This window comes from Xenopus laevis, chromosome 6L (assembly GCF_017654675.1).
Source record: "Xenopus laevis strain J_2021 chromosome 6L, Xenopus_laevis_v10.1, whole genome shotgun sequence".
Taxonomy (NCBI): domain Eukaryota; kingdom Metazoa; phylum Chordata; class Amphibia; order Anura; family Pipidae; genus Xenopus; species Xenopus laevis.
Window position 1 is genome coordinate 125,594,096 of NC_054381.1, and position 27,144 is coordinate 125,621,239.

Genomic DNA, 27,144 nt, shown 5'->3' on the forward strand with positions numbered 1-27,144 from the left:
CTAGCAATTATACACACATAGACACACATATACTTTACACACACACTCTTCCCACAAAATAATCACACACACACACATTTCTCGCCTCCTGCCAGCCCCTTACCTCGTCCCTGGGAGGCGGCAGCGATGTTGACGCAGGCTGAGGGAGGGACGGACGGCAGGGAGAGGGGTTACCTCAGACTTTCACACTCCGTGGTATCATGGAAGTCAAGCGGCGCCCCCCATGTTGCTTTATTTCCCAGCATGCTCATGGCGGCGCCTCCTCTCCTCTCTCCCCCTTGTGCTGAGAGTTCCGGTAGTTCTCTGTTTGTGTCGGACACAGACTGCCAGTTCCGCGCTGGGGCTGCTGAGGTGCTCTCCCCGACTCTCCGGCTCCTCCTCCCCCATTGGCCGGAAGGTGAGACCCGGCGGCAGCAGCTGGAGATGAGGGAAGAGCCCCGGAGAGACACAGACGCTCCTGGGGGAAGCGGAGAGAGCGCGAGAGACACACAGAGGTGCTGCCCGGGGACTGCGCGGATACGGCTCGGAGCAGAGAGAGGGGAGGCGGCCGGTCAGTTCCGGTTAGAGGAGCCGCTTGTGCCCCGGGGATCGCTAATTCCTTACTCGCCCCGTTACCGACACCGCCGCGCCCAACACAGACCCCCGGCTCACAGCCAGTTCTTCCTCCCTTTGCGCCTGCTCTTTCTGGATCCCGTCCCCTCCCGGTGCTGGGCGGGTGCTACGGACAGAGGGAGCCCCCTGCAGGCAGCGCGGACATGTCGAGCCCCGGGGAGGGAAGTGTCACCTTAGGCAGGAGCCTAACCCGCGTATAAGCCGAGGTCAATTTTTTCAGCACATTTTGGGTGCTGAAAAACTCGGCTTCTACACGAGTATATACGGTATATATATATATATATATATATATATATATATATATATATATATATATATATATATATATATATATATATATATATATATATATAGTTTTTGGAAGGGCTATCCTGGTGAAAATTGTCCGGTGGATGTGCTATCAAATAAATGAGTGATGCTTCCAATGATATCCTTAATATAAGGTTGTGGATATTAAATAGTGTCACTTTGAAAATGCTATCATTGCACTTACACTGCAGTTTTCTTGCCTGCCAAATTCAACCCAATGACTTGACTGGGTGAAGCCATGTCTGAAGTGGTGGAAATCATGGTGGAAGGACAGCATAATAGGAAATCCAAGTTGCGCTGACGCAATGGCACCCAATGTGTCAAAATAGACACAGTAAAGCTTGTGTATTAATGTAGTTTGGGTGCAAGTGGTATCTCGGTCTCTTCCAACTCAATGAGCACACGTCTGGTGCATCTATTGTCACAACCACTGCGGGAATCCTGTATTTACTGACAGGTCCAGGGTGATGGTAGCTCCATGGTTCCAGGTTTGCTCACCATTCAACAGAAAAGACAGGATGGGTGCATTGGTAACCTTATGGAACTGCAGGCGCACATTTAAACGTAATTATTTTAATGACTTGCATACATTTTCTCTCTATATTGCATCCATTTTGGAGCACTCACCTTTGTTAGTATGTTTGTAAATGACCCCTATGAATTCTATTCTATTTCTATATTGTTGGTATATAACTTCCAAGGCAGAGTGATTATTATGGTTGGTCATTTTTAACTGTTAAACTGTATATACTGCTTATATTTTGTATTTTTATAGTTATGCAGAGTTATACAATGTGTACATTTATCAAGAACAGGGAATTTAGATACCTGGTATATTATGGTACAACTACTTCTCAATAATATAACCTTAATGTTTTTTTCCCATCCTCCCTGCAAGCTTATCCTGTATGTTACTTTCTAGTACTGCATAATAGAATTTTAAGCTAGCAGGGATGACAGTCCTATGGAAACTGAGCCACAGTGAAACTATCTTGCCATGATTATATCCAGTAGATGGCAGTAATAAGCCTTCATCCGGCATAGACAGCAGTCAAAAGTCAAACGCGAAAAGGAAGGGTGGTTTGAATTCTAGTTATATTTTCTTTGCATTTGGTCTGTGTTTGTGATCGTGGGAGCTGTGTGGAATCACTGGCACATTGGGATGTGTTGATGGGATTGATACTTTGCTAGGAATGTGCTGAAAGCACTGGACAGCGACCCAGGAACCTTTCTCTGGGCTTGGCTGCTTGTGCAAGTGCTGAATCTGAGCAAGAGCTGCAAGAAAGTGGTGCCGTGCATCAGGAGCAGTTGAGCAGCACTTGTGTTCCGTGCTTCTGTTGGCTCTGCAAGGTACTGTGTGCTCATACTTGCAACATGGGATGTTGTACAGGGAGCTGCACTTTGATTTTCATCTGCACTTTACAGATGGTGAGTTCATTCAAATACGTATATGCCTTAACCCTAGCACTGGAATAAATGCTTGTATAAAGTACAGTGCATGGAATTGCTTAAATCTCTGAAAAATATATGTATGGGGGAGCCTTAAATGGATGTTACTATAATGATAGATGTCTGGTGGTGCTGAAAATGCCTCTGAATATGCAACTCAGACAGTGCTTGAATCACCTTTGCCATTCGTGTAATTTTCCAGTCTTCCTTGATGCCCAGTGATGTATTTTAGAACTGTCCCACTGCTGAGAGAGACAAGACCTGCATGATAGGAATGCTATGTGTTTCATTATGGAAGAGAACATCTAATGATTCTGAATGTGACCTCAGGTGTCAGAATGTGGTTTAGACCTTGGGGAGACTGCTAGGTGCTATAAAATCATGCACTGATCACCCTTCTCTTTAGTAACTGCTTTAACCTTTTCAGCAAATAAGATGTGGTGAGACATGAGTATATTTGCTTCATTGGTCACAAATGATTTCTAAGGATGTGAAACTGATACCTGCATATATATTCCCTGCACCTGCTATGTGCCATTGATGATTCTAATGCACTTACTTTAATACATGTACTTATGTTCTGCTTAAAATACAGGAATGTATAAGTGTTTAATTGTGTGCTGTGGGTTACAGTTGCATGGGAAGGAGCTGCTTTTCAGATTTAGTGATCAATGAGCTCATTTGCATCATTCAACAAAGGGGATATGATTCTTCCACTCACATTGTCAGTGGTGCTGATTGTGTTCCTATTCATTTATAATGATTACGTGTATGTACCAATGTGTTCGACTGTTCTATTACAGCAACCCTAAACTTTATTTTCGTTTGCTACAGAGACAGTCCAGTTCAAATGATATTAAATGCAGTGATTGCCAAACTGTGATCAGTCTATTAACCCTTTTTACCCCCTTCGTGTTTTGTTCAGCTAAACATACTACATTTTTACTTATACACTGGAAACACAGACAGCATAAATCAAAGGCAAAGCAACTAATATGTAACAATGCAGTTAGAAAGTGGATTTCCAAGATTTATGTTGGAAACAGGAATAGACACATTGCACATAAACAGACGCCATTTATTACTTAGTTTTGTAGCACAGCATTTATGTTACTGGTGATAAACCTTGAAAAAGATAATATACTCTTTTATTGGGAATGATGCCTATATTTTCTGATCAGTGGACTGCATGCAGTGAAGTTATGTGCTACGTGGGCCCCCCAGACCACAATTGGGCATAGATGATACTGTCAACTTTGAAGTTTGCAGCAACTGGAAAACTGGGATGATATATGATTTTGTAATTGAGCCTATTCACTTTCTCACCTGTTGTAGATTGATTTTTCCAGTCCCACTCGAGTGCATTGGAAAGCAATGCTGTCCTCAGTGTATTAATTGTGCTCAAACGAGTTGCTTGTTCCTTTATGTCTAGACAAGAGCTGTCACAGCTTTAATCCTGAGTTGACTTCTCATTTCCCATAGTTTTATAACAAACTTAGTTGCCCTCATTTACTGGACCTGCTGCAAAGGCTAATTGGAGTGACATTGGCATCATTTATCATATGTTAAAGAGCAGTCAGTGTTAGAGCCCAACTTAATGTTTATTATCTGGTACCCAACAAATCTTACCGGTATAAAAGCAACTCTATATTTCAATTTTCTGGGCCACAGTGCTGACATTACTTCGCCTTGCACCTGACATCATTGTTTTCTAATAGTCTAGAAAGTGATAGGAGGGGTGCAAGTCAATAATGCAGTCTCATGGGTTGCTAGCTATTTTATATACTGACCTTTATGGATCTTTGAGGTAGCAGTACTGTGCAGCAGGCAGCCCTGTTGTTCTGGGCTTTAAAACAAACTGATTCTCTGTCGGTTTTAACTAGACTTGTGCTGAATGATTACATTTTTAGCTTTCCTAGCAGTGTTAGCAGGTCTTAAATCTATAAGTAGCCCATGGTTTAAATCTTAGATTACATTCTCATTGCAGTTATAAAAGTAAGTTATTACATTTGGCTGAGAACAAAACAAACCATATTAATATTCCATGTTTAAGGCTAAGGATTGCAGCTTCAGGTTAAATAAGGAGTGACTGAATGATATGGTTTCCTGGTGATTCTTTTAAAGCATGGTGATATTAAATCTTGGAGATGTGTCCATGCTCCATTGCAAGGGATCAAAATGACGGATTCATCAGCCCATAATTCTGATATACTGCTCCAAATATAATGCAAGGCCATCATATTTTGGGATATTTCCAAAAGCAAATAGATTTATTTTCTTCTACTTAAGGTCATTTGAGTTATGGCAATAAAATGTTCTTTGGTAAATCAGACCTGCTACTTTTTATGACCATTGCACATGATTTACTTTCTCTTTCACTTGTATCAGGCATTAAAAACCATAGTTAATAAAACAGGCATTGGTCAGAGAGTGAATCACAATGCTAATAAAGGTGCGTTTATGTATGCAAACATAGCATGAAGTGTAAGCAAGAAGAAATTTATAGATAATAGATTTTGGGGCATGTAATACAAAAGCATCAAAATACATAGTCAAATATTTCCTTTTAGTGGTTATTACAAAGACTGCAGCAACAAAGGATAAATGAATTGTTAATGACTGTATATAGTAAGTTCTAAGGTACAAGGTGATGCTATTGCCCAGGGTTATTTATAAACTGTGATGTACAAGGGAGGCTGTAGGATGTGGCAGCAGAAGTGAGTTGTTTAGCACTAGAAAATCTAGGACAATTATACCATAAGTATTCACAAGGTGTATTTTCCATTAGTTTTTCCCTTTATTTAACAGTAAGGAAGGAATAACATCATATTGGTTGCAAACAATGTTTCTTCTCTTAATAATTGTATTTATAAATATCAGTTGGGGTTATTGCCTTGGTACAGTGCATGATGCACTGGCTACAAAAAAGAGGTTGGAAGTATACAAGGAACAGTCATATCTCTTGTTATCCTATTTAGGACATTGTACATAGAGTTGTAAGCCAAAATAGGAAATTTGTTCTGGTAGGTTATATCACACACAGTTAAGGAGAGGTAGTAGAGTAAAATAGTGGAATAGAGAAAGAGGAACATGTGAACAGCATGAGGGAAAGAACAAGATGTTGTATAGGCTACTTCCTCAGAGAACATTTAATTACTCCCATATGAGATACAGAGATCCGATTTGGACCAAATCTTATCAAATTTCGGTACCATCCCTTGTAATTTGCCTGGCATACTTTCCATATCCCTCATGACCATTATCCTAGAATTCACCTCAGCTTTCGACAGTGGTAGAGGGTTTTTCCATTTCTGTGTGATTGGAATTCATTAAATGTAAAATAGTCCAGAAGTTTCCCAACCAGAGTAGAGAGAATTCTATGCAATACTTCCACTATATGGTTACAAAAGGGTCTGACAGTGTCGCATTATAGACTGCAATGTCTCTATTGCTCCACAATACATTTGTTTGGATGGTTAGGATTTTATGGTATTTATTCGCAGTGTAATATTAAAAAAAAACCAATGTTTTATAGATACTTTCTGGGTGCATAACACATAATACTCATCTTCTAACATTATCCTATATTTCTTCCCAATCAGGTCTGGACTGGGAGTCAAAATAGGCCCTGGCATTCCAAGTACACAGAGACCCAAATTCTACTCCACCAGCCCACTAAATAGTGACTGTCTATGACCTTAAAGCAGCCCCTCTGGCATTTGCCAGAACCCACAGATTGCCAGTCCGTGCCTGTTCCCAATACATTATTGATATTTCTATGGTTGTTATCACCTCCCACTTCATTATGTTTAGGAAAAGTATCCGTGGGCAAGTCAGTTAGTAAACTATAGATTTTCAAATCCAGTGAGAGGGAATCATGTGGGAGGTCAGATATATAATACTCGGTAATTACATAAATTCAAAAAAGTGGGCTGACAAAATCTGATGTTTAGTTTGAATGGTAGGAGTTTATTTGTGCGAGGGTCCAGGAATTCATACACAATAAATAGTCTCTTGTGGCCTGAGTATACCTGGAATGTGGCTGATGCACCTTGTGGAAAGTAGGAGTTAGCTAATCATGGGGTGATATATCATATCTACCCTTACAATATCATTAAATATGTAATGCAAATTGGACAGAGCTTGAGGATCAGGGAGGAGTTTATAGTGTTTGTCTGGAGTACAGAAATAAACATTGATTCAGTTTGGCCCATTTTGTGATTGGGTGAAATGTTGTCTAGGGTAGAAGTAATGTTTGCATAGTCAGAAATAACTATTATACCTCTGGGAATTTAGGATATGAATGAAATAGTTGCAAAAGCTATTTCAGAATGCATCTTCTATATGTTGATAAATAAAAGGGACACAGTAAAAACCTTGTGCAAACTCCAACATCTGTGTTCCATATTTGAGCTTGATATTAACTATCTCAGATACTCTGATGATACCAGCAAAGAGCCAAAAGAAAACTCATAATATGTAATGTCAAATGAGAAATACACAGAAATGTAATTTGTTACTATAACACTTTGTCCAATCTTTACATTAAAAAGCCTAAAATATTTAATCATTTAATTTTTGTTTTCATTTTCCTGGATTATATTATATAGATTGTGTCTATGTTTTTGTCTATAACAAGAAAAGGGCAAAATGGTGCTTTTGTATCATTTCGTTATCAGTTGATCTTGTAGTCAGCGTCACAATGGCTCACCAAAGTACCAGGAAAACACCAGTGGACCCAAGTGTCATTGAGCCCTCCTAATTTACAAAGAATTTAACCATATTTGCCTATTTCATGGCCATTTAATATAAGATACAAATCTATGGGTAAGATGAGTGAAGAGTGGAAATTAGATATCTTGGAGCATGGGAAAGTTACCAAAAGGGTTTTGGTTGGATTGTTATTGCATCTGCTACTGTTTTGATTCTTTCCCACAATCTTTAACGGTAGATAATTCACACATTCCCATTGCCAGTTAGTCATTAGGCACCTTTTCCAGGAATCTTGCAAATGTCATTCTTCAATTAAAATATCTCAAAGTTATTCCAATCCAAGGCATTTTTGTTACACTCATGCAATTTGACATTTGGGTGGCATGATAGATTTCACTGTAGGAGTCTTAAAAAGAACATTTACAACAGATATAATTGAAGCAAGTTTGGCTGCTCGCATTACAGCTATTGCTACTCAAGTTTGAACTGTCCTTATAGACTTTTTTGGCCTTGTCATTTAGGGGCAGATTTATTAAGGGTCGAAGTGAATTTTTGAAATTAAAAATTTCGTATTTAGAACTATTTTTTGGGTACTTCGACCATCGAATAGGCCTAAATTTGACTTCGACTTTGATTCGAAGTGAAAATACTTTGACTATTCGACCATTCGATAATCTAAGTACTGTCTCTTTAAAAAACTTCGACTTCGACACTTCGCCACCTTAAACCTGCCAAATTGCTTTATTAGCCTATGGGGACCTCCTAGAACATATAGCCAACATTTGGCTAAGTTTTTAGAAGTCGAAGTAAAATCGTACGATTAAATCGTTCACTTCAAAGTACGATCGTAGTGCAACCGTACGATGTTAAAAATACTTTGAATGTTGAACTAACCTATTCGATGGTCAAATTTCGAAGTTTTTTGCACTTCGAAATCCGACCCCTGATTAATCTGCCCCTTAGTGTTTTTTCTAGGAAAATTAAACCACAAGCATGAATGAACTCTATAAAATGGCATATCCTGAAAGATAATTTCAACTACAGCATGGCTAAATGCTTTATCTCAGACCTCTAGTTTCTCCATCTCCTTATTGCTGTGCCTACACTTATTCTGACTTTTGATTTACAATGCCATTCTTTCCATCTGAGAGCCTTGGCAAATGTACAATACAGGCTGAAGCCCTACCAGTTAAGCTGGCCATAGACATTCAGATTTTATTCCTTGTGCGATAAACGTTTAGATATTGATTGTTTCAATGCCAGAAACTAAAACTAACCATTCAGATTTAAATTGTTGTATTAAAGTAGGAAAAATAAACCAGACAATGTTCTGGCCATTCATAAACAGACAGCAATGTTATGTAAGTTATGTCCCAAAAATAGCAGTAACAGTAAACCATGGATATAGTCAATACATGTAAAGATATTATTGTTATTGAACAGAAATTTTCTAACCTGTCCAATCAACTAAATAACCAATTACTGTGGTGTGAAAATTGTCAAGATTATTTGAAGTCCACACGCAGTGTAAAAATCATACAAAGCTTTGTTTCGTATCATTATTTCTGCACGTCTATGGCCAGTTTTAGACCTGCTAAAATAGACTGCAAAAATAATGTGTTACAACAATGCAGCAATAAAGGTTGATCTCATTTTTGGAGTTGGAGTTGGAGTCTGAATTTATTGAGCACCTGCAAGGAAACATTTTTCTCACTATTTTAATTTAAAAGTCAGACATGATTAAAAGCATGATTTAATTGGATCGGGGACAAATCGAACAAAAAATCTAGCGAATATCCAAATTGTACAATTTTTCAGAAATAGTCACATTTTGGGGCTAATTCCAGCGCAAACCATAGAAATTCCAAATAGGATAGGGACTGCTCTCATTGAATTTTATACAATCTCAGTAGGTCTGAGATGCTGGATTTTCAGATTCTTACTTTTTTCATCCTCAGGGTAAAAGAAATCTTGAAAAATTTGAGGTTTTTTTTAACTAAAAATTCAGATTTTATAGTAAAAAAAAATCTGTTCTGCATCACTTAGGAAATACAGTGGGCAAACTCTGGCTATGTGACATGAAGAAGGAAGGATTTTTACTATTTTCCTGCCAGAGAACTCTGTAAATATCCAATCTTTGAATCACAAAATGCTGCAATGGGAAAAAAATCTTTATACTGTAAACGTGATAAAAGTGTAGGACAAAAAAAAAATAATAAAATCTACTACTTTGCTCAATCTGTTGGCTTACGGGAAACATGAGTCTGGAAATGATGCAGTACACGAGATCAATTATATTTTTATGTTCCACAGGAGCTTGCTTCAAAGTGAGTAATTCATTTTACTGACAGTCGGCAGCCATCCGGACATTTGTGTGAGGCAAAACCTACCCAAATCCTTCATTTACAGAGAAGCCATTTAGCTGCATGCGATGTGATTATTTACTGTGTTTACCAAAGGTGGATATTGTCAATGTGCACATTAACAGAACAGAAACAAAAATGCTTATTCATTCATGTGGAGATGAGCATCTGGGCATCAGTATAGCCAAATAAAATGGAAATAAACTTGCTAACGGCACAGGCATATCATTTCTGTAAAGTGGTTCTGCTGTTCTGATAGGTTGCTGTGTTCGGAACTAATACAGTGGTGAAAATAGCTGGGATTCTCTGCACAAAACATTCCTTTGAAACCCCATTGTCTTCTCTAATTTGAGCCCTTCTATATATATATATATCAGTATATACTGTATACTATTACAGCTTTATGTAGGAGGATCACTGGCAAGTCTACATGTTTCATTTAGATTAGATGACTGTTAGGTCAGTGAGTTAATACAATCTGCAATAATAAATTAGACACACACACACACACACAGGAAGGAGATGGCTGCCCTGCAGAGGTTACAGTCTAATTACACATTTTGAAAGACACATGGAAACAGTGGGAGTAAATCTAAAGTGTGTTTGCTCAGACATGGTTACTTGGTACAAGAAATGTCTACCCTTTTCCTCTAGCTGTTCTCTAACTCAAATACCCTCCATTCTAAACTGCAAGTTGTCTAATTCTGGGCAGTGTCATTCTGTGGCTACTAAAGCAAATAAAGTTCTGTCTTCTATAAAAAAGGGCATTAACTCAAGGGATGAAAACATAATTATGCCTCTTTATAGGTCCCTGGTAAGGCCTCATCTGGAGTATGCAGTGCAGTTTTGGACTCCAGTCCTTAAGAGGGATATAAATGAGCTGGAGAGAGTGCAGAGACTAAGATCAACTAAACTGATTAGAGGGATGGAAGACTTAAATTATGAGGGTAGACTGTCAAGGTTGGGGTTGTTTTCTCTGGAAAAAAGGCGCTTGCGAGGGGACATGACTACACTTTACAAGTACATTAGAGGACATTATAGACAAATAGCAGGGGACCTTTATACCCATAAAGTGGATCACCGTACCAGAGGCCACCCCTTTAGACTAGAAGAAAAAAACTTTCATTTGAAGCAACGTAGGGGGTTCTTCACAGTCAAGACAGTGAGGTTGTGGAATGCACTGCCGGGTGATGTTGTGATGCTGATTCAGTTAATGCCTTTAAGAATGGCTTGGATGATTTTTTGGACAGACAATATCAAAGGCTATTGTGATACTAAGCTCTATAGTTAGTATAGGTATGGGTATATAGAATTTAATTAAAAGTAGGGAGGGGTGTGTGTATGGATGCTGGGTTTTCATTTGGAGGGGTTGAACTTGATGGACTTTGTCTTTTTTCAACCCAATTTAACTATGTAACTATTTTAGGGACCATAGTGATGTCACACAGTGATGTCACATTTACTTTGCACTATAAATAGACTTTTCACCTGGAATCCTGGCTCATTCACATCTTGTTTCCTACATCATAACAGTTCTTAACCTGTATCTTGATTGTTGGGGGCATATTTATTATGCTATGTATAAAAAACACATATACACCCCACATCGCCAGACTTTGCAAATTAAAAAACAGCATAAAATTTTTTCTCCAACTATGCCATTTACTTTACACAGCTTTTTACACCTTTTTTCGGCTAATTTAATTTTATACAGCATAATAAATATGCCCCTTGGTGTCACTCCACTTTCTATACAGGTATAGGATCCCTTATCCGGAAATCCAATATCCAGAAAGCCAGAATGGCTCCCATAAACTCCATTTTATCCATATAATCCAAATTTTTAAAACTGATTTCCTTTTTCTCTGTAATAATAAAACAGTAGCTTGTACTTGATCCCAACTAAGATATAATTAATCCTTATTGGAAGCAAAACCAGCCTATTGGGTTTATTTAATGTTCAAATGAATTTCTAGTAGACTAAAGGCATGAAGACCCAAATTACGGAAAGATCCGTTATCTGGAAAACCCCAGGTCCCGAGCATTCTGGATACCAGATCCCATACCTGTATATGTTGTTTTAAATGGAAATTTTATCACTTTTGTTATTTTTGTATCCAAATCAATGTTGCTGGGCTTTTTCATATAATATAAATATAAGGTCTTTCATTTTTTGGGGGGGGGGCATTTGAAACTAATTCTTTTAAGATATTAGATACAGTGTTGTTACTCCCTCCAAGCAAATTAAATATGGAGGCAGAAACAGAACATCTTGAAAAGTTATCAGCTGAGGACCTTTATGTTGCTGAGTGGAATTCATTTCTTTACAAAATACCTCTGGCTGAATCTTTGTTTTATTAAACAGGCAGAGCTTGTTTCTTTTTCTAGTTTACTATTTCCCCTTTAAGCATCTCAAGTTCTCACTGCAGCCTAATATCATATTGTTTTTCTAGCTGTGCGACATGCTCTGACAATGCCAGCAAAGGATAATATTTATACACATAACTCCATTGATCTGCACCAATGAATGGATTATATTCTGATCCAGGACATACAGTTTATGCTTGAAATGGGGCCAAAGTGTATAAGCTTTCTATGGATGTAGAGTAGGGATGTAGCGAACCGCCGATAATGTGTTCGCGAACGCCGTTCGCGAACACCGGCAAAATTTGCGAACAGTTCGTGAACTTCGAACATCCGAAAATCGTTCGATTCGAACGATCGAAGGATTTTAATCGTTCGATCGAACGATTTTTGTTCGAATCGAACGAAAATCGTTCGATTTTAGCGATCGAATGGTCGAATGGTCGAACGATTTTGACGCGAACGCCTATTGGTGAACGTCGCGCGACGTTCGCGAACTTGCGGCGGACGCGAACAGCCGATGTTCGTGCGAACAAGTTCGCCGGCGAACAGTCCGCGACATCCCTAATGTAGAGTACCTTGCTCTATGCCCTAAACTCATTTTCAGCAATGGGTAACTATATGCATGCAAAGGTCTACAAAGACTTAATTTCAGGCCTGGAAGAAGTAATGCAATTTTATGTTTTTCCCCTACTAATCTGTTCATTTCTTGCATCTCACATCAAAATTCTCTGGGCATAAAAATGCTTCAAAACATTGATCTTGTGGCCAACGAGGCGCTCAATGGCTTCCACTGGAAGCATTTACCAATACAACTTGAGTCAAGAATACTGTCATATGAAAAAGTTTGGGAATCCCTCTTAATTCTTGTTAAGAGCTTGATCTTTCAAAGTAGCAACTTCCTTTTAATATATAACATGACTTATGGCAGTGGCAGTGACATAAAGTTTATTGGATTAACAGAAAATATACAATATGCATCATAACAAAATTAGATAGGTGCATAAATTTGGGCACCCCAACAGAAATATTACATGAATACTTAGTTGAGCCTCTTTTTGCAAATTTAACAACCTCTAGACACCTCCTATAGCCTTTGATGAATATCCAACCACTGAGTAACTTAAACTTTGTGACTGATGCTTGAACATTATCCTGAAGAATTTGTTGATATTGGGTTGAGTTCATCCGACCCTCAACTTTAACAAGGGCCCCTGCCCTGAACTAGCCACACAGCCCCACAGCATGATGGAACCTCCACCAAATTTGACAGTAGGTAGCAGGTGTTTTTCTTCGAATGCGGTGTTCTTCTTCCGCCATGCAAAGCACTTTTTTTTATCTTTGATAAATTTACCCCTTAGTATGATGTAGAGAGCGATATTCGGAGACAGTTGGTTTTAATTTTGTATTATTAATTTTTTGTGTGTTGCTTTTTATTTGCCAGCTCTCCAGTTTTTAATTTCAACAATCTGGTTGCTAGGGTCCACATTACCCTAGCAACCATGCATTAATCTGAATAATAGACGAATATAAATAGGAGAGGACCTGAATAGAGAAAGTAATAATAAAAAGTATCAGTCACAATAAATTTGTAGCCCTACAGAGCAATGGTTTTTAGATGGGGTCAGTGACCCCCATTCAAAAGCAGGAAAGAGTCACAAGAAGAAGGCAAATCATTAAAAACTATAAAAGAGAAAAAACAAAGGCCAATTGAAATGTTGCTTATAATCGACCATTGTATAACATACTAAAAGTTAACTTAAAGATGAACCACCCATTAAGGCTAGCAAAAATATTCTGTTACCGCAGAGTAGTGCCTTTGCATTCCAAGTCCCGCAGTACATTATCCTCTTATCTGTGTTTTGCCTTTTATGTACTTTCTTTTATTCCCTTGTGTATTTCTGGCTTTTACACATCAGCCTTTCTAATCTCTCATTACCCCCTCCTTGCCTTTCTCTCTGTGCACAAGAGTTTACAATAATAAAACAGACACCATCATTTCCTGACCGGCAAAGTATATCTGCTGAATTAACGTAAGGATATTGCCTTATGATAATGTGCCTAAATCTAATGATGTGTATATTTTACATGATCTGGCAACCCTATCCCTGTAAAACCAGGAATGTAAATGTACTTGTGCATAGAAATCCTAGCAATGTGCAGAAAGTATCAGAGCTGATACGTAGTCAATCTTACAGCATGATAACTTTATAAGAGTTCACCTTTCGATAAAGGGGGAAAAGCAGGCAGAGGTTTCATTTTATCTATGGTGCAAGCAAAGATTTAAACATTGCAGCACAATGCGCAGTGGATCCTTAAGTAAAATTTATTTGGCAGATATTACCTTTGCTTCTGTTCAGCCAGATATTTTTTTTTGAGTCCCTGAGCCCATGCCCACAAAGAGTAACACAGAGTCAAAGAATGCACAAGGCTGCTGGACGCAGGGCAAGAAGGTACAGACATTAATTATAACAGGAGCTTTAGAGAAATATTTGGAGGCACATCTCTATGCTCTCTATTGAGCTCTTGTACCTCTGGGCATGGCACAGAAACCTTAAGCATAAGGTACATCATTTTTAGCCTAAAGATTCATAAAGACCATTGGTACCCAAACTGTAGGGCTTCACCCCCAGTTGTTTGTTTGAATTAATTATGGATGCTGCCTGATATCATTTATTCCATCACTACTGGCTATGCAGAAACACAGTTATGACATTCACAGGCAAGGCAGAAACTGCAAGCAACCTAACAAACACCTCTGTAGATGTGAGACAATTTTTGCACACAATTAGACATTCTTCTCTAAATCCTTTCACTCCAAAAATCAAAGGAAAAATATGCAAAGCGGTTAGTTTGCCTTTCAAAGGAATCTCTGTCCTTTTTTATGGGCTTCTCCCAAGTCTATTTCCCTTAAATAGTCTTTAATATATGGAGGCATAGATTGGGGTATGCACAGAGCAATTCTTTTATACATAGGAGAGGGAACTGCCTGATAGATTGCTTGTTGTTCATATAGGAATTTCCAATAGGCTTCAACTAAAACAGCAACATGATTTCTTTTGAAGTCAGTGTCAATAAAGACATAAAATATAGTGGCTCCAGCATACAGAATTAGAACAAATGCACATGTGTTTAGATTATTCTGTGCCTGCAGTCCTCTCATACTCAACTGTATTTTTAAATGGAACTAAAAAGCAGTAAGAAGAGGTGTTTCAGCTAAACACTATAGTCTGTACTGAATTATCTCTGAATGAAATTGGTTTTGTTGGTGCCCCAGTCTGGTCCCTGCTGACACTGGGCATGTTGGAATTTGTTCAGTGTTCCAAGTACATTGGCACATCAGGGAACTGACTGCTTTATCATCTTGCTCTGTTTGCTCTTCTTGTTTCTTTATAAACTCTACTCTCCAGACTTTTTAGGAGATAACTGGATGCTTTGTAAGTAATAATAACACAGAGGAATTCTTCTAATGCGAGTGTGACTAATTCTCTCTTTTTACCTAGTGTTCCTTGCCCCTGTTCTGTGGCAGGCGTAATCCTCAGGAGTCTCTCCTCATCAGTCTGAGAAAGGCCGCCAGCAAAAGAAAAACCTATTAATGCATTTACTAATCTGTAACATTTACACTTTGGCATGACATTCTTCCATCAAATCCCAGAAGGTGTCAGTGCAGAGATCCAGGCCAGAAACAAACAGTTGGGTAAAAGAAAAATTATCCCTCTGCCTGTTCAGGAGTATTAACTAGTCTGTGTTTTCTTTGTTTTATTTTTAAACCTACACACACTGTAAGAAACTCTAACTAATTAAGTGTCAGGAGTTGCTGGTTTTTGAAACCTTGACTGCAGGGTGTTTGGACAGTGCACTTTCCTGTTGAGCTAACAGAGGCTTTTTGTGCTTAATGCTGATAATAGTCCAAGTAACCATACCCTCTCTCTGCTGTCTCCACCTCTAATCCTGTCCCCTGTCACCTAATCATAAAAAATTGTATAATGAGTAAGTGCTTTGCAAATTAAACATGGAACCCAAATTCTTTTTTATTTAAACATCCATTCCATGTTATAAAGGTGTTTAAATATCAGAGCTGTCAATCAAATATTACCTACCAGGGATCGAGGTGCGTCAGACAATTACTTTCACTTTCCATTCAGTAATTCCTTGATGTCCGTGCACTCCTAACATTCCCCCTTTATACACTTTATAATTGTGTAAGGCATTGCTCATGGGCATTAGGTTCCCCATTCTGGTGCATACACAACTTTTTGGGCTGATATACAATTTGTCTTAAAGGGATACTGTCATGGGAAAAAAAATTTTTTTCCAAAATGAATCAGTTAATAGTGCTGCTCCAGCAGAATTCTGCACTGAAATCCATTTCTCAAAAGAGCAAACAGATTTTTTATATTCAATTTTGAAATCTGACATGGGGATAGATATATTGTCAATTTCCCAGCGGCCCCAAGTCATGTGACTTGTGCTCTGATAAACTTCAATCACTCTTTACTGCTGTACTGCAAGTTGAGTGAAGGGAGTGATATCACCCCCTCCCTTTTCCCCCCCAGCAGCCAAACAAAAGAACAATGGGAAGGTAACCAGATAGCAGCTCCCTAACACAAGATAACAGCAGCCTGGTCTGATCTAAGAACAACACTCAATAGTAAAAACCCATGTCCCACTGAGACACATTCAGTTACATTGAAAAGGAAAAACAGCAGCCTGCCAGAAAGCATTTCTCTCCTGAAGTGCAGGCACACGTCACATGACTTGGGGCAGCTGGGAAATTGACAATTTTCCCATGACAGTATCCCTTTAATAACAAATTGTCACAAAATGGCTCCTGCCTGCTTGCTGTGATTGTGTAATTCTAAGATGGAAAGAAATACATTTAATGTGAGTTAAGTTTATTTTTCTCAACTAACATGATAGAAAAGAATTTGGAATTATTTCTTAAGGTGACAGGTCCCCTTTAAGGCCAGGTGCTAACAATCTTGTCATCAAGACCATATACTGTATAAGTCAGTGCCTGCCTCGAAGCTACTGCTGGATCATTGACTCATGTCTGTGTTCAAGGCCTCTTTGTGCCCGAGTTCCTGATTTGCCTTGTTCCTTGCTCTGGATTTGCCTTCTTGTTCCTGCTTGTGCCTCGCTCCTGTTAGTCCCTTGTTCCTGCTACCCAGCCTTTATTCTGATCTCTGGATTTGACTCGGCCAGTTTCCTGGACTTTCTCTGTGATTGTACTCTGCCTGTCTCTGCCCTCCTTCCTACTACAGGTTGTACTGGATTTGTTCCATTCATTTCAGATTATTCTGCATTGTTTTGTTTATTCTCATTAAATCCTCTTGTTGCAAGTCATATGGCTTCTGCATCCATTCTACCAAGCAACTTGCATAACCTGGGTTACACAGCACATAGGCTCTCATCTGAGGTAGTTCCTGACAAGTTAGTACCTTCTTCTTATTGAAGAGATCAAACGTCTACCATCTCGAACACTGACTGCCAAAATCTACTCCACATGCCTACTGTCAGGCGGATGCTATACCTGTCAAATCCACAGCAACATGGGGAAGATCCTAGAGGATAGGTGTTTTCTCCACTGGCAGATAAAACACTGTGTGCCATTACCCAGGGAGGCAGATTTATCAGAATTCTCATTTTTGAGTTATCTTCAAATTTGAAAAACTCTAAAATCTCAAATGTGCTCTCCTTGTAGAAAAAAATCTTGAAAACTTGATCGCTTAAAACAGCAAGAAAACAACTCCGTATTCTCCCCTTAATTTTCAATGAGTCTGCTACATTTCAAATTAATATTGAAAACACAAATTGAAAAATAACTCCAAATTTGCTTTGTGATACCAATTTTTTAATACATTTTTGACGTTTTTTGTGCGCCATAAATTTTAAAAAAATAAAGAGTTTCAGGGAATGAAATGTGTGATTGTTGTGATTTTGTTGACTGTTATTTGACTCCTGCACCACAATTTGTCTCTTTTTTCTGTTTTGGCTTCCACATTGACTGCCAGCATTGTTCCCACAATGTACAATTGAAAAAAAAGACACCTTTGCTTTTATTTACTAGTAACTAATTACTAGTAACTAATGGGTCTTGGTGAACTCTGGGACTTTACTGAACCTTCTGCTACAGATATTGTCAATATTTCCTCCTTATTGACTTGAGTTGTGCTTTCATTCTTGTACTATACAATATACCCTTCTCTTTTTGTTTCCAAGGGTTCTTTTCATTTCCCCCTATCCAATGATTTCTTTGTGCATAACAAATGTGTAGTTTGTACTGTACTTTAAGAATTCAGTGAAGCAATACTATATGTAATATTTATGAAAACAAGTGAAGTATCCACTATATATGTGTTTGGTGGAAGAAACGAGCAACGATACAAGTATGTGTGCTGGTTATATATATATATATATATATATATATATATATATATATATATATATATATATATATATATATATATATATATATATATATATATATATATATTTCAAACAGATAGGCTTGTTCACCATAAGCTGAGTTATTTATAAAGGTTTTAGTGATAGAAACACACTTGAAGGAAAACTCAGGATGAATTGGTTTTATCTAAATAGGGACATTTAGGATACTCTTTAAATCCCAGTAGGTATTCTAAAAGGTTTTTGCCTGGATAGGAAATAAGTCTGTAAAATGAAGTGTCTGCTAATACCTCAAACTATTACTGAAAACTAAAGGTTTAACCAATCCTCAAAATCTGATATCATCATATCATATATACTATTTTATTGTGTGAAAGTCATGATGTGTAAGTGAACTAAATAATTCACATATAACAGTATTTTGAGCATCTTCAGTATATTTCCAGTACAAGCTAAATGTGTACAACTAAAAGGAGATACATTTTGCTCTGCTTACAAAATGCCAGAAATGATATGAAACTTATAGCTAATACATGCCATAATGCACCACTTATTTAATCAGAGCATCCCAGTGACATACCTTCACTTACTCTATGATCTGCCAGATACTATTCAGCATTTTCCTGCTATTCCCTTGCTTCTCTTTTATAAAGCATTCTTGCGAGACACCAAAACTATTTAACATGTTTAATAGATTAGACTTATTTCATAGTGATTCAACTACATATTAGCAAACTGTTCCAGTCCCATACACGCTTAATGTATTTTTCTTATTGGCTTATTGAACGTTCATTATAATGCCATTAGGCTTAGTCTCAGCCTCTAACTATTTTCACTGGGTTCATTATTTAAAAAAAAAAAAAGCCCCGATAATGGAGCTAAGAACACAACATTTCTCTTGATTTTAAACAGATCAAAAATCTAACTTGTTAAGGCTGATGAAAATATTAGTTATGACTGTATTTTCATTTTGAGATTACCAATGGTGTGCTTCTTCCCCAACCATACAATGTTTGTGAATTCCCAGATTATTTTTGGAGAAAGAGCTGTTGGATTTTTTATATGCCTGACACCTTCCTTTGCTTTCTTTTTCACACTTCTGACACCGTATCCCTATCTTAGTCTTAAGTAGTCATTGGGCAAATAAGGGATTACCTTTTTTTCCTTCCTATTACCAGTGATTGCTCCTACCAAAATGTTGGGGTATCTAGTGAGCCCTATGTCATAGACAGATGCATTAGAGGCCCTCTGATTCCATTGGATTTGCTTCAGGCTGCCTTAAAATTCTTAAAACAACATCTATCATAATAATTAACTCCCAATGTTAATTACAACTCAAACGCCTTTTTACATAAAAGGGTTAAGTAAGGTAGAAGTTACGGTGCAGAGGTTGTTTGAAGTGATGGTGTGTGGTTTAATTTGAGAATTTAAATGCATTGTATGAATAGAAATTTCTAAGTGCTGTATAGATAGGCGTTGTTTTTGGTGTCTCTAAAACTGATATTTTTGCTGTTTTTAGGTCGTTTATCCATATAGCCTAAGCACTGCCCTGATATAGTGTTCTAAGCACTCTTTTGTTATTGCTGGTGCCCTAAGTCATTCAGTTAGTTTGTGAAAACAGTTGTGCCCCACATCTATGTAAAAAAAACACATTTTGGTGGATCACTTGGGATATATATGTGGCCAAGATGGTGAAAGAGTTCAGAACAAATAGGTCATCACATTTCTCAGGAAGAATTGCTGTATACCTCTGACGGAAATCAGGAATTTTATTAATGTATATGTATAAATGATCTGTTACACAATAGATAATACACAGAATAAACATTGCAGATACAATACAAGTCTAATATATATAAGAGAAGTTAATAAATATAAGAAGAAATCCCTGCCCTGTAGATTTATGGGTAGTGATGTGTGAAAGTGTCATTTCACTTTGCCAAAGTGTTGCCAAATCCGTTGGAAAATAATGTTTTCTTCTGTGTTTTTCCTACCACAAAAATATGTTTTTTTCTGCAAGACAAAAATGCATAGAGAAATTCTAATTATGTCATTGGTGTTTCTCCTATGTTTTTTTCTGTATTTTTTTTATCAACCCTTCTGTCTCTAAACTTATTTCACTAACCTCCTCCCTAGGCTTATCTTTGTACTCAGACTCCCCCTCTCACTTCAATGGTAATGCTCTGGATCTCATAATTATAAGACTCTGTTCAACCACCAATTTTACTAACTCACCATTTCCCCTCTCTAATCACAATATGCTCACATTTCAACTCTCACTAACTCCCTCCTCACCCCCTGCTATTCCCCAAACACGTACTTACCATGACTTGCAAGCTATAGACGTGTCACATCTCTCTTCTTCCTTTGACTCTCTTCACTCTAATATCTCAATCATCTCTTGTCCTAATGTGGCTACCTCTGTATACTATCTCACCACTGCCCTTAATGAGCTTGCTCCTATAAAAACTAAACGTGCTAGACCCAAACCACTTCAACCTTGGCATACTGCTCATACAAAAGTGCTCCAAAGACACTCACGTGCACTTGAGTTCGCTGGCGCAAATCCTGCTCAGAATCAGACCCTGTGCTCCTATAACACCAGCCTCTTCCAAGCCAAACAAACATACTTTACTTCACTCATTAACTCCCTTTCTAAAAAACCAGCACAACTTTTCTCCACCTTTAACACTCTCCTTTCCCCTTCTCCACCCCCTCCGTGCACATCTGTCTCTGCTCAAGATATTGCTGAGCACTTCAAAAACAAAATTGACACTATCAGAAGGGACATTACACTACTCAACACTCCCCAGTCTCTCCTGTGCTCCTTCACCCCTGTCACTGATGAGGGAGTCTCAAAGCTTTTGGCTTCTTCTCACCTTACCACCTGCCCTCTTGATCCAATTCCCTTAAAACATCTCCGCAATACCAATCCTTGTCTAATCAAAGCCTTAACTCACCTATTTAATTTCTCGCTCTCAACTGGACTGTTTCCTACTCAACTAATGGTCAAAGTGAAATTCGTATGCACTCCCTGGCCTTTCTGTGATGCAATTATCTGGTGCTCAGTCCTCTAGGGAGACGGCACTCCCCTGGATCCACAGGAAACAAGCAAATCAGGAACCGGCACACAGAGATGAATTCAAAAGGGGATGAACCCCTATGAGTTTATTGTGTCAACGTTTCGGGGGCTGGCCCCTTTGTCACCTGACATCTCTGTGTGCCGGTTCCTCATTTGCTTGTTTCCTACTCAACTAAAACATGCTCTTGTCACCCCCATTCTGAAAAAACCCTCTCTTGATCCCTCCAATCTTGACAACCTCGACCTATCTCTCTGCTACCTTTCATCTCTAAACTACTTGAGCGCCTAATCTACAACCGACTAACCTCATGCCTCTCTGACAATAACCTGCTATAATCTGGTTTTAAGCCACAACACTCCACTGAAACTGACCTGACCCGACTAACAAATGACCCTTTAAACCACTAAAGCCAACAATCATTTCTCACTACTAATACTACTTGATCTCTCAGCTGCATTTGACACTGTAGATCACCCTCTCCTCCTCCAGTCCCATTGGCTTGGCCTTCATGACACAGCCCTGTCCTGGTTCTCTTCTTACATCACCAATCATTCCTTCAGTGTCTCCTACAATGGAGTAGCATCTTCTCCCCTATCTCTTTCTGTTGGGGTTCCTCAAGGCTCTGTCCTGGGACCATTACTATTCTACACGATTCACAATAATCCTCTTTCCCCACCTCTCTCGAAGTTCAAGCCCGGTGCTGGTTAGAGAGGTCGGCGCCTCTCCTACTTGAAGATCAGTAAAGGATACCAGACACTCGATAGCTAGTGAAGCGGGGGTGACCCCTGTGTGTTTATTGCGTCATTTGACGCAATAAACACGCAGGGGTCACCCCCGCTTCACTAGCTATCGAGTGTCTGGTATCCTTTACTGACCATTACTATTCTGCCTCTATACTTCCTCTGCAAATTAATCAACTTGTATGGTTTCCACTACCACCTCTATGCTGACGATACTCAGATCTATCTCTCATCTCCTGATCTCAACCCAGAACTCCTAACTCGCATCTCCTCCTGCCTGTCCGCTATCTCTACCTGGATGTCGCAATGCTACCTTAAATTAACCCTCTCTAAAACTGAAATGCTTCTCTTTCCTCCAACTAACACCAGTAACATCCCGGAAGTATCCATCATAGCTAACAATTCCACTATCATCCTTTCTTCCCAGGCCAGGTGCCTTGGGGTTATCCTAGATTCTGCCCTGTCACCTCTCCAGTCCATAATGAACACTGCTGTGAGGCTCATACCTCTGCCACTCATCTCTATATACTCACCCAACCGCCAAAAAATAGAACACAAGAAGATAGGCGCTGAGGCAGGATTAACTGCTAAATCATCAGTGTTTATTTGCCAACATGTTGGCAAATAAACACTGATGATTTAGCAGTTAATCCTGCCTCAGCGCCTATCTTCTTGTGTTCTATTTTTTGGTGGATTACTTATTTGCACCTACGGCGGAGGTGCCTCACAAGAAGACTGGGCAATACTATTTAAAGACTTTTCGGTATCCAGTCAACCTTGATTGCTATACTCACCCAACCGCTTACTACTCTCCTCTAATGACCTGCTACTCAACTCTTCTCTCATTACCTCCCCACATGCTCGCATTCAAGACTTTGCAAGGGCTGCACCCCTCCTCTGGAACTCTCTCCCACGGTCTGTCCGACTTTCTCCCAACCTTTCTGCTTTTAAGAAATCTCTGAAAACGCACTTCTTTCAAGAAGCCTACCCTCACTCTGCTTAACTACCAAACGCAACACCACACGCAGTACCACATTTCTCACACACTTAATTCGATGTTGCCCACTCCCACACCTTGTGTATTACTCCCTTCCCTTTAGAGTGTAAGCAGTTACGTAACTACCGGGGGAGCAGGGGGTGTGATCGTACCAGGGCCCGCACCCCCGCAGGGCCCCCCCCGTCTGGCTCCCCAGCCCGCCCCCATCTAGTAACGCTACTGAGTGTAAGCTCTTTCTGCATAGGGCCTTCCTCACCTTTTGTACCGGTATTGATTGTGATGTATGTAACTCCATATGTTCTATGTATATAATTCATGTGATTTAGTTATATAATCACATTTACTTTACTGTGCTACGCAATATGTTGGCGCTATATAAATACATGTTAATAATAATAATAATAATAATAATAATAACTGGCAAAAATTACAAAATTCTTTAATGAATTTGTGTAAATATTTGTGCTGGTGAAGTGTATTTCCCCCCAAAAAACTACACCAAGCATAAAAAGTTTGCTCATCCCTATTTATGGGGCAGCAATTGAGATAAAGGCATACAGTACATTAAATTGAGTGAAATCAATAGGCTACATTGCATGGTGGGTAAGTTTTCCTTTTACAAAAATGCCCTTTTTTAATAGTACAAGTGGAAAAACACCTCTTTAATATTCAGCAAATCTTTCAAAATAATCAGTTTAGTGACCCATTTCATTTTACCTAATGCATTATCCTTTAGTGCTTTACTATAGAGAGTGTCATAAAACATTATTCATAACCATTTACTCGTTCGAATACATGGCGTTCAATATTCATGTGCATTGTGGATATACCGTTTTTATACAAACTGTTGGAGTGAATTCATTTTTCATAAAGTCCTTCATTCATACATGAAGTCTAGCTTTAAAGGGAAAGGCGTTATCAAAGGTTTAATGCAAAATCCTTAATTTTCCCTTAATACTGAAGAAGAGGTGTGTTGTATTTAGTGTAGTGATTGTAGGGTAGTTTTAAGGATTTTCTATACAGACATCATTTATATAAGAAGTTATGGTGTACCCCAACAACACCCAATAAACAAGAATATTTAAGCATTGTTGCACATTTATTCGATATGAGCAGAGGGTAAGGCACTAACGCAAACTGATGTGTTAGATGCTGATGATAACATTTATAAGTGTAGAACCCTATTATGTGTGCAGACTGTTTGAACATTATATTGTGGGACAATTATTGGACAATAAATGGACAATGGATTACTAAGTTGCTCATCTGATTTTGATAAAATAGAAACTGCAAACATTTGATATTTCTGGAGGCAGCACTGTTACTTGGTTAAAAACTACATTTCCTACAAGCACTTGCTACAGGAAGTGCACGGAGACAGCCAATAAGAGCCCAGCCTCAAACAAAATGGTAGCAGATATTATGACTAAGCCAGTAACAATGTTTAAACTGGGAGAATTTGTACATTACATATTTGGAGTATAAACCAGTGTACTATACATTTATGCTAAATATGTCTTTCTGTAATATGAGAACAAGTGGAGGTGTTAAGATATGCATTAATGGGTGTGCTCTCATACAGATCCCATAGTAATCTAATACTGATACATGTAACTTGATCTTTGTCTGCTAATGCAGAAGTTTTAATAAAGTTATGTCTTCTTGAAGCAAGAGAAGCATGGTGTCTGTGTGCAGTTTCTCCTCTGTCTAAAGAAAGCTACAGGCTCATGTGAGATTGAGCTACCGGTTATCTTAGAATGGCAACAGTAACCCATAGCAACCACTGATTGCCAAGTCGGCTTATCTTTGCCTAATTTGACTCAGGCTTGTCGCAAGAGGACTGCGTCAATGTACCAATGAGGTCAAGCCTGCCCAATAGATATCTGTCAGAATTTCAGCCAGATATCTACCTGGAAGGCAGTCGTGGAATGTCCATACTTGGGCAGATAAACTGCTGCCTCTGTTTACTAGCAGACCAGTAAATTCTATCTGCTTACTATAAGTAAAGCAATCTTACTCCTATTCTTACCCACACTAGACTGATCAAAGCTAATTGCTTAGTTGTTGCTAGGGGTTACTAGACTGGGATAAAATTTTGCCTATGGGTCTACAAGTCTCAAAATGTACAATGTTTTCTCTATTCATGTAATTTTCATTATATTGCTAGGGGTGTCAATTTCCATAACAATAAGTAATCTAAACTCTTCATCCTTCAAAACAAGGCATATATATAGAGCACCCACCTATTGAAGATATCAGCTGCAAATAGAAAAAGAACTGCACTCACAGGACTTATATTGTGCAAAAAAATGGTGGTTATTCCGACGTTTCGGTTCCTACACTCGAGCCGTCTGATGGATGTATTGCTGTGATTTATTGAAGTGTACTGGGTAATGTGGTTTGATGTATAGACTTTATGAGTGATAGATGCAATGTAGGGAAACCAAAGAGATTGCAATACGCAGCCTAGACATGAAAATATAAAGAAGACTAAGGGTTTAGCAGTGACCTGAAATGGAATAATTACAGATGATGACATGCCAAGTTTAAGCCACAGAGCTCATACGAGGTGTAACATTTTTTCAATACATGACAATAATTGCTTAACGGAGATAGAAAAGTTCAATTACTGGGGGGGTACCAAATGTTCGCCCCCCAGTCACTTACCAGTTCACCCAGGGCCAGTGCTCCTGTCAGCAGACATTTGGCACCCCCAGTGTTTGAATTTTACCTTCTCCTTTGAAAACTAGCAGATTATTCAGTCCAAAGTAATAATTTTAGGCAAAAAGAGGAAGGAGATTAGATATACAGTAATGGGATTCTCCCCATATCTATTATTTTATGAAGCAGAACCAATAGAAAAAGAACCATGGGAGACCCATAATACACTAGAATCTATCTTATAACTTTTCAGTTTGGCAACAAATTCCATAAACAAAATGAACCAGTATCCATTGAAGCCATCCCACCCTTTTCCATAAATTGCTGATCTCTATTCTGCCCCTGTGCCTGCCTAACATAACAAAATAAAAGCAGCACTAAAGGACAGTGCCTACTAAGGGCATTTCATTATTTGGAGTATATTTTTTATCTTCAGGACTAGCTAGTAAAAAAGTAGAGGTTAAAATCCCATTGGGGTGCATCTACTATAGTCATCAATTCAGGCTGACACCAATGTAATTTCACCAAGTATTCCAATATATGACACAGCTCCAATCAGGATATTAATCTAAAAAGCCTTTATTTGCACATGGCTTCAAGATCTGCAACAAACATGACGTTTCGGGCTCACCTGTAGCCCTTTTTCAAAGGTGAGCCCGAAACGTCATGTTTGTTGCAGCCATGTGCAAATAAAGGCTTTTTAGATTAATATCCTGATTGGAGCTGTGTCATATATTGGAATACTTGGTGAAGTCGGTTGGACAGTGGGCCACTGGACACGTGCACCGCCAGAATCATAAAGAGGTTAATAAGTGGGTGAGTGCTGACTAAACAAATCTATTTGGACCAATGTAATTGCAAGCAGGTGTTTTATTCATAGTAGGGTCTTCCAAGTACAGGCACTTTTTAACGCACATAGTTTAGGGAATTCTTTTTTAATAATTATAATTATTACTTCCTGGACAGAAAACTCACTCCCACCACAAACCCCAGTGTTTGCATCAGTGTGGAACATCCAGTATAAAAGACTCTGCAACTAAATACAACAGGTTGAAAAACCCTAAATTGATTTATTTCTACATAACGTCAAAGATTTAAGGTATACTACAATAACGGTGAGACAACCTGGCAACTCCTTCGATTCTATTTTACTGACATAAAACAAGATTTAGTGACTCGACTTCTTCATAAAAGTTTTATAGGACCTGATACTGAATTTGATTTCTCAGACACTGAAGGTTTTATTGTTTGCCTCCACGAAAGCCTTGTCCATAGACAGTGGTTAAACAGTACAATTTAATTTATGATCACTAGATGGGGTGTATTCTTATGGTGTGTGTGTAGAGAAAGTCTCCATAAAAGAAAACTTTGTAGCTGCTTGCTGTCTGTGCAGTGCAGTATGCAGGGATGCTATGCACACAATAACCAGCTTTTATTATTATTTG

The 27,144-nt window shown here is 38.6% G+C and overlaps 1 protein-coding gene across 2 annotated transcripts in view; it reads left to right on the forward strand.

Annotated features, from left to right (window-relative positions):
* The window catches only part of LOC108718582 (sodium/potassium-transporting ATPase subunit beta-1-interacting protein 3), a 332,805-nt gene that overhangs the window by 50,919 nt on the left and 254,742 nt on the right, over positions 1 to 27,144 (forward strand). The window contains exon 1 of one of the 2 annotated variants that reach the window (XM_041566438.1): positions 2,001 to 2,349. The exons of the other annotated variant lie outside the window; for it this stretch is intronic. Coding sequence (XP_041422372.1) covers positions 2,296 to 2,349 — 54 coding nt within the window. The 5' untranslated portion in view covers positions 2,001 to 2,295. Of the gene's footprint in view, positions 1 to 2,000; positions 2,350 to 27,144 lie in introns of those variants that run through there. 2 annotated transcript variants of the gene reach the window in all.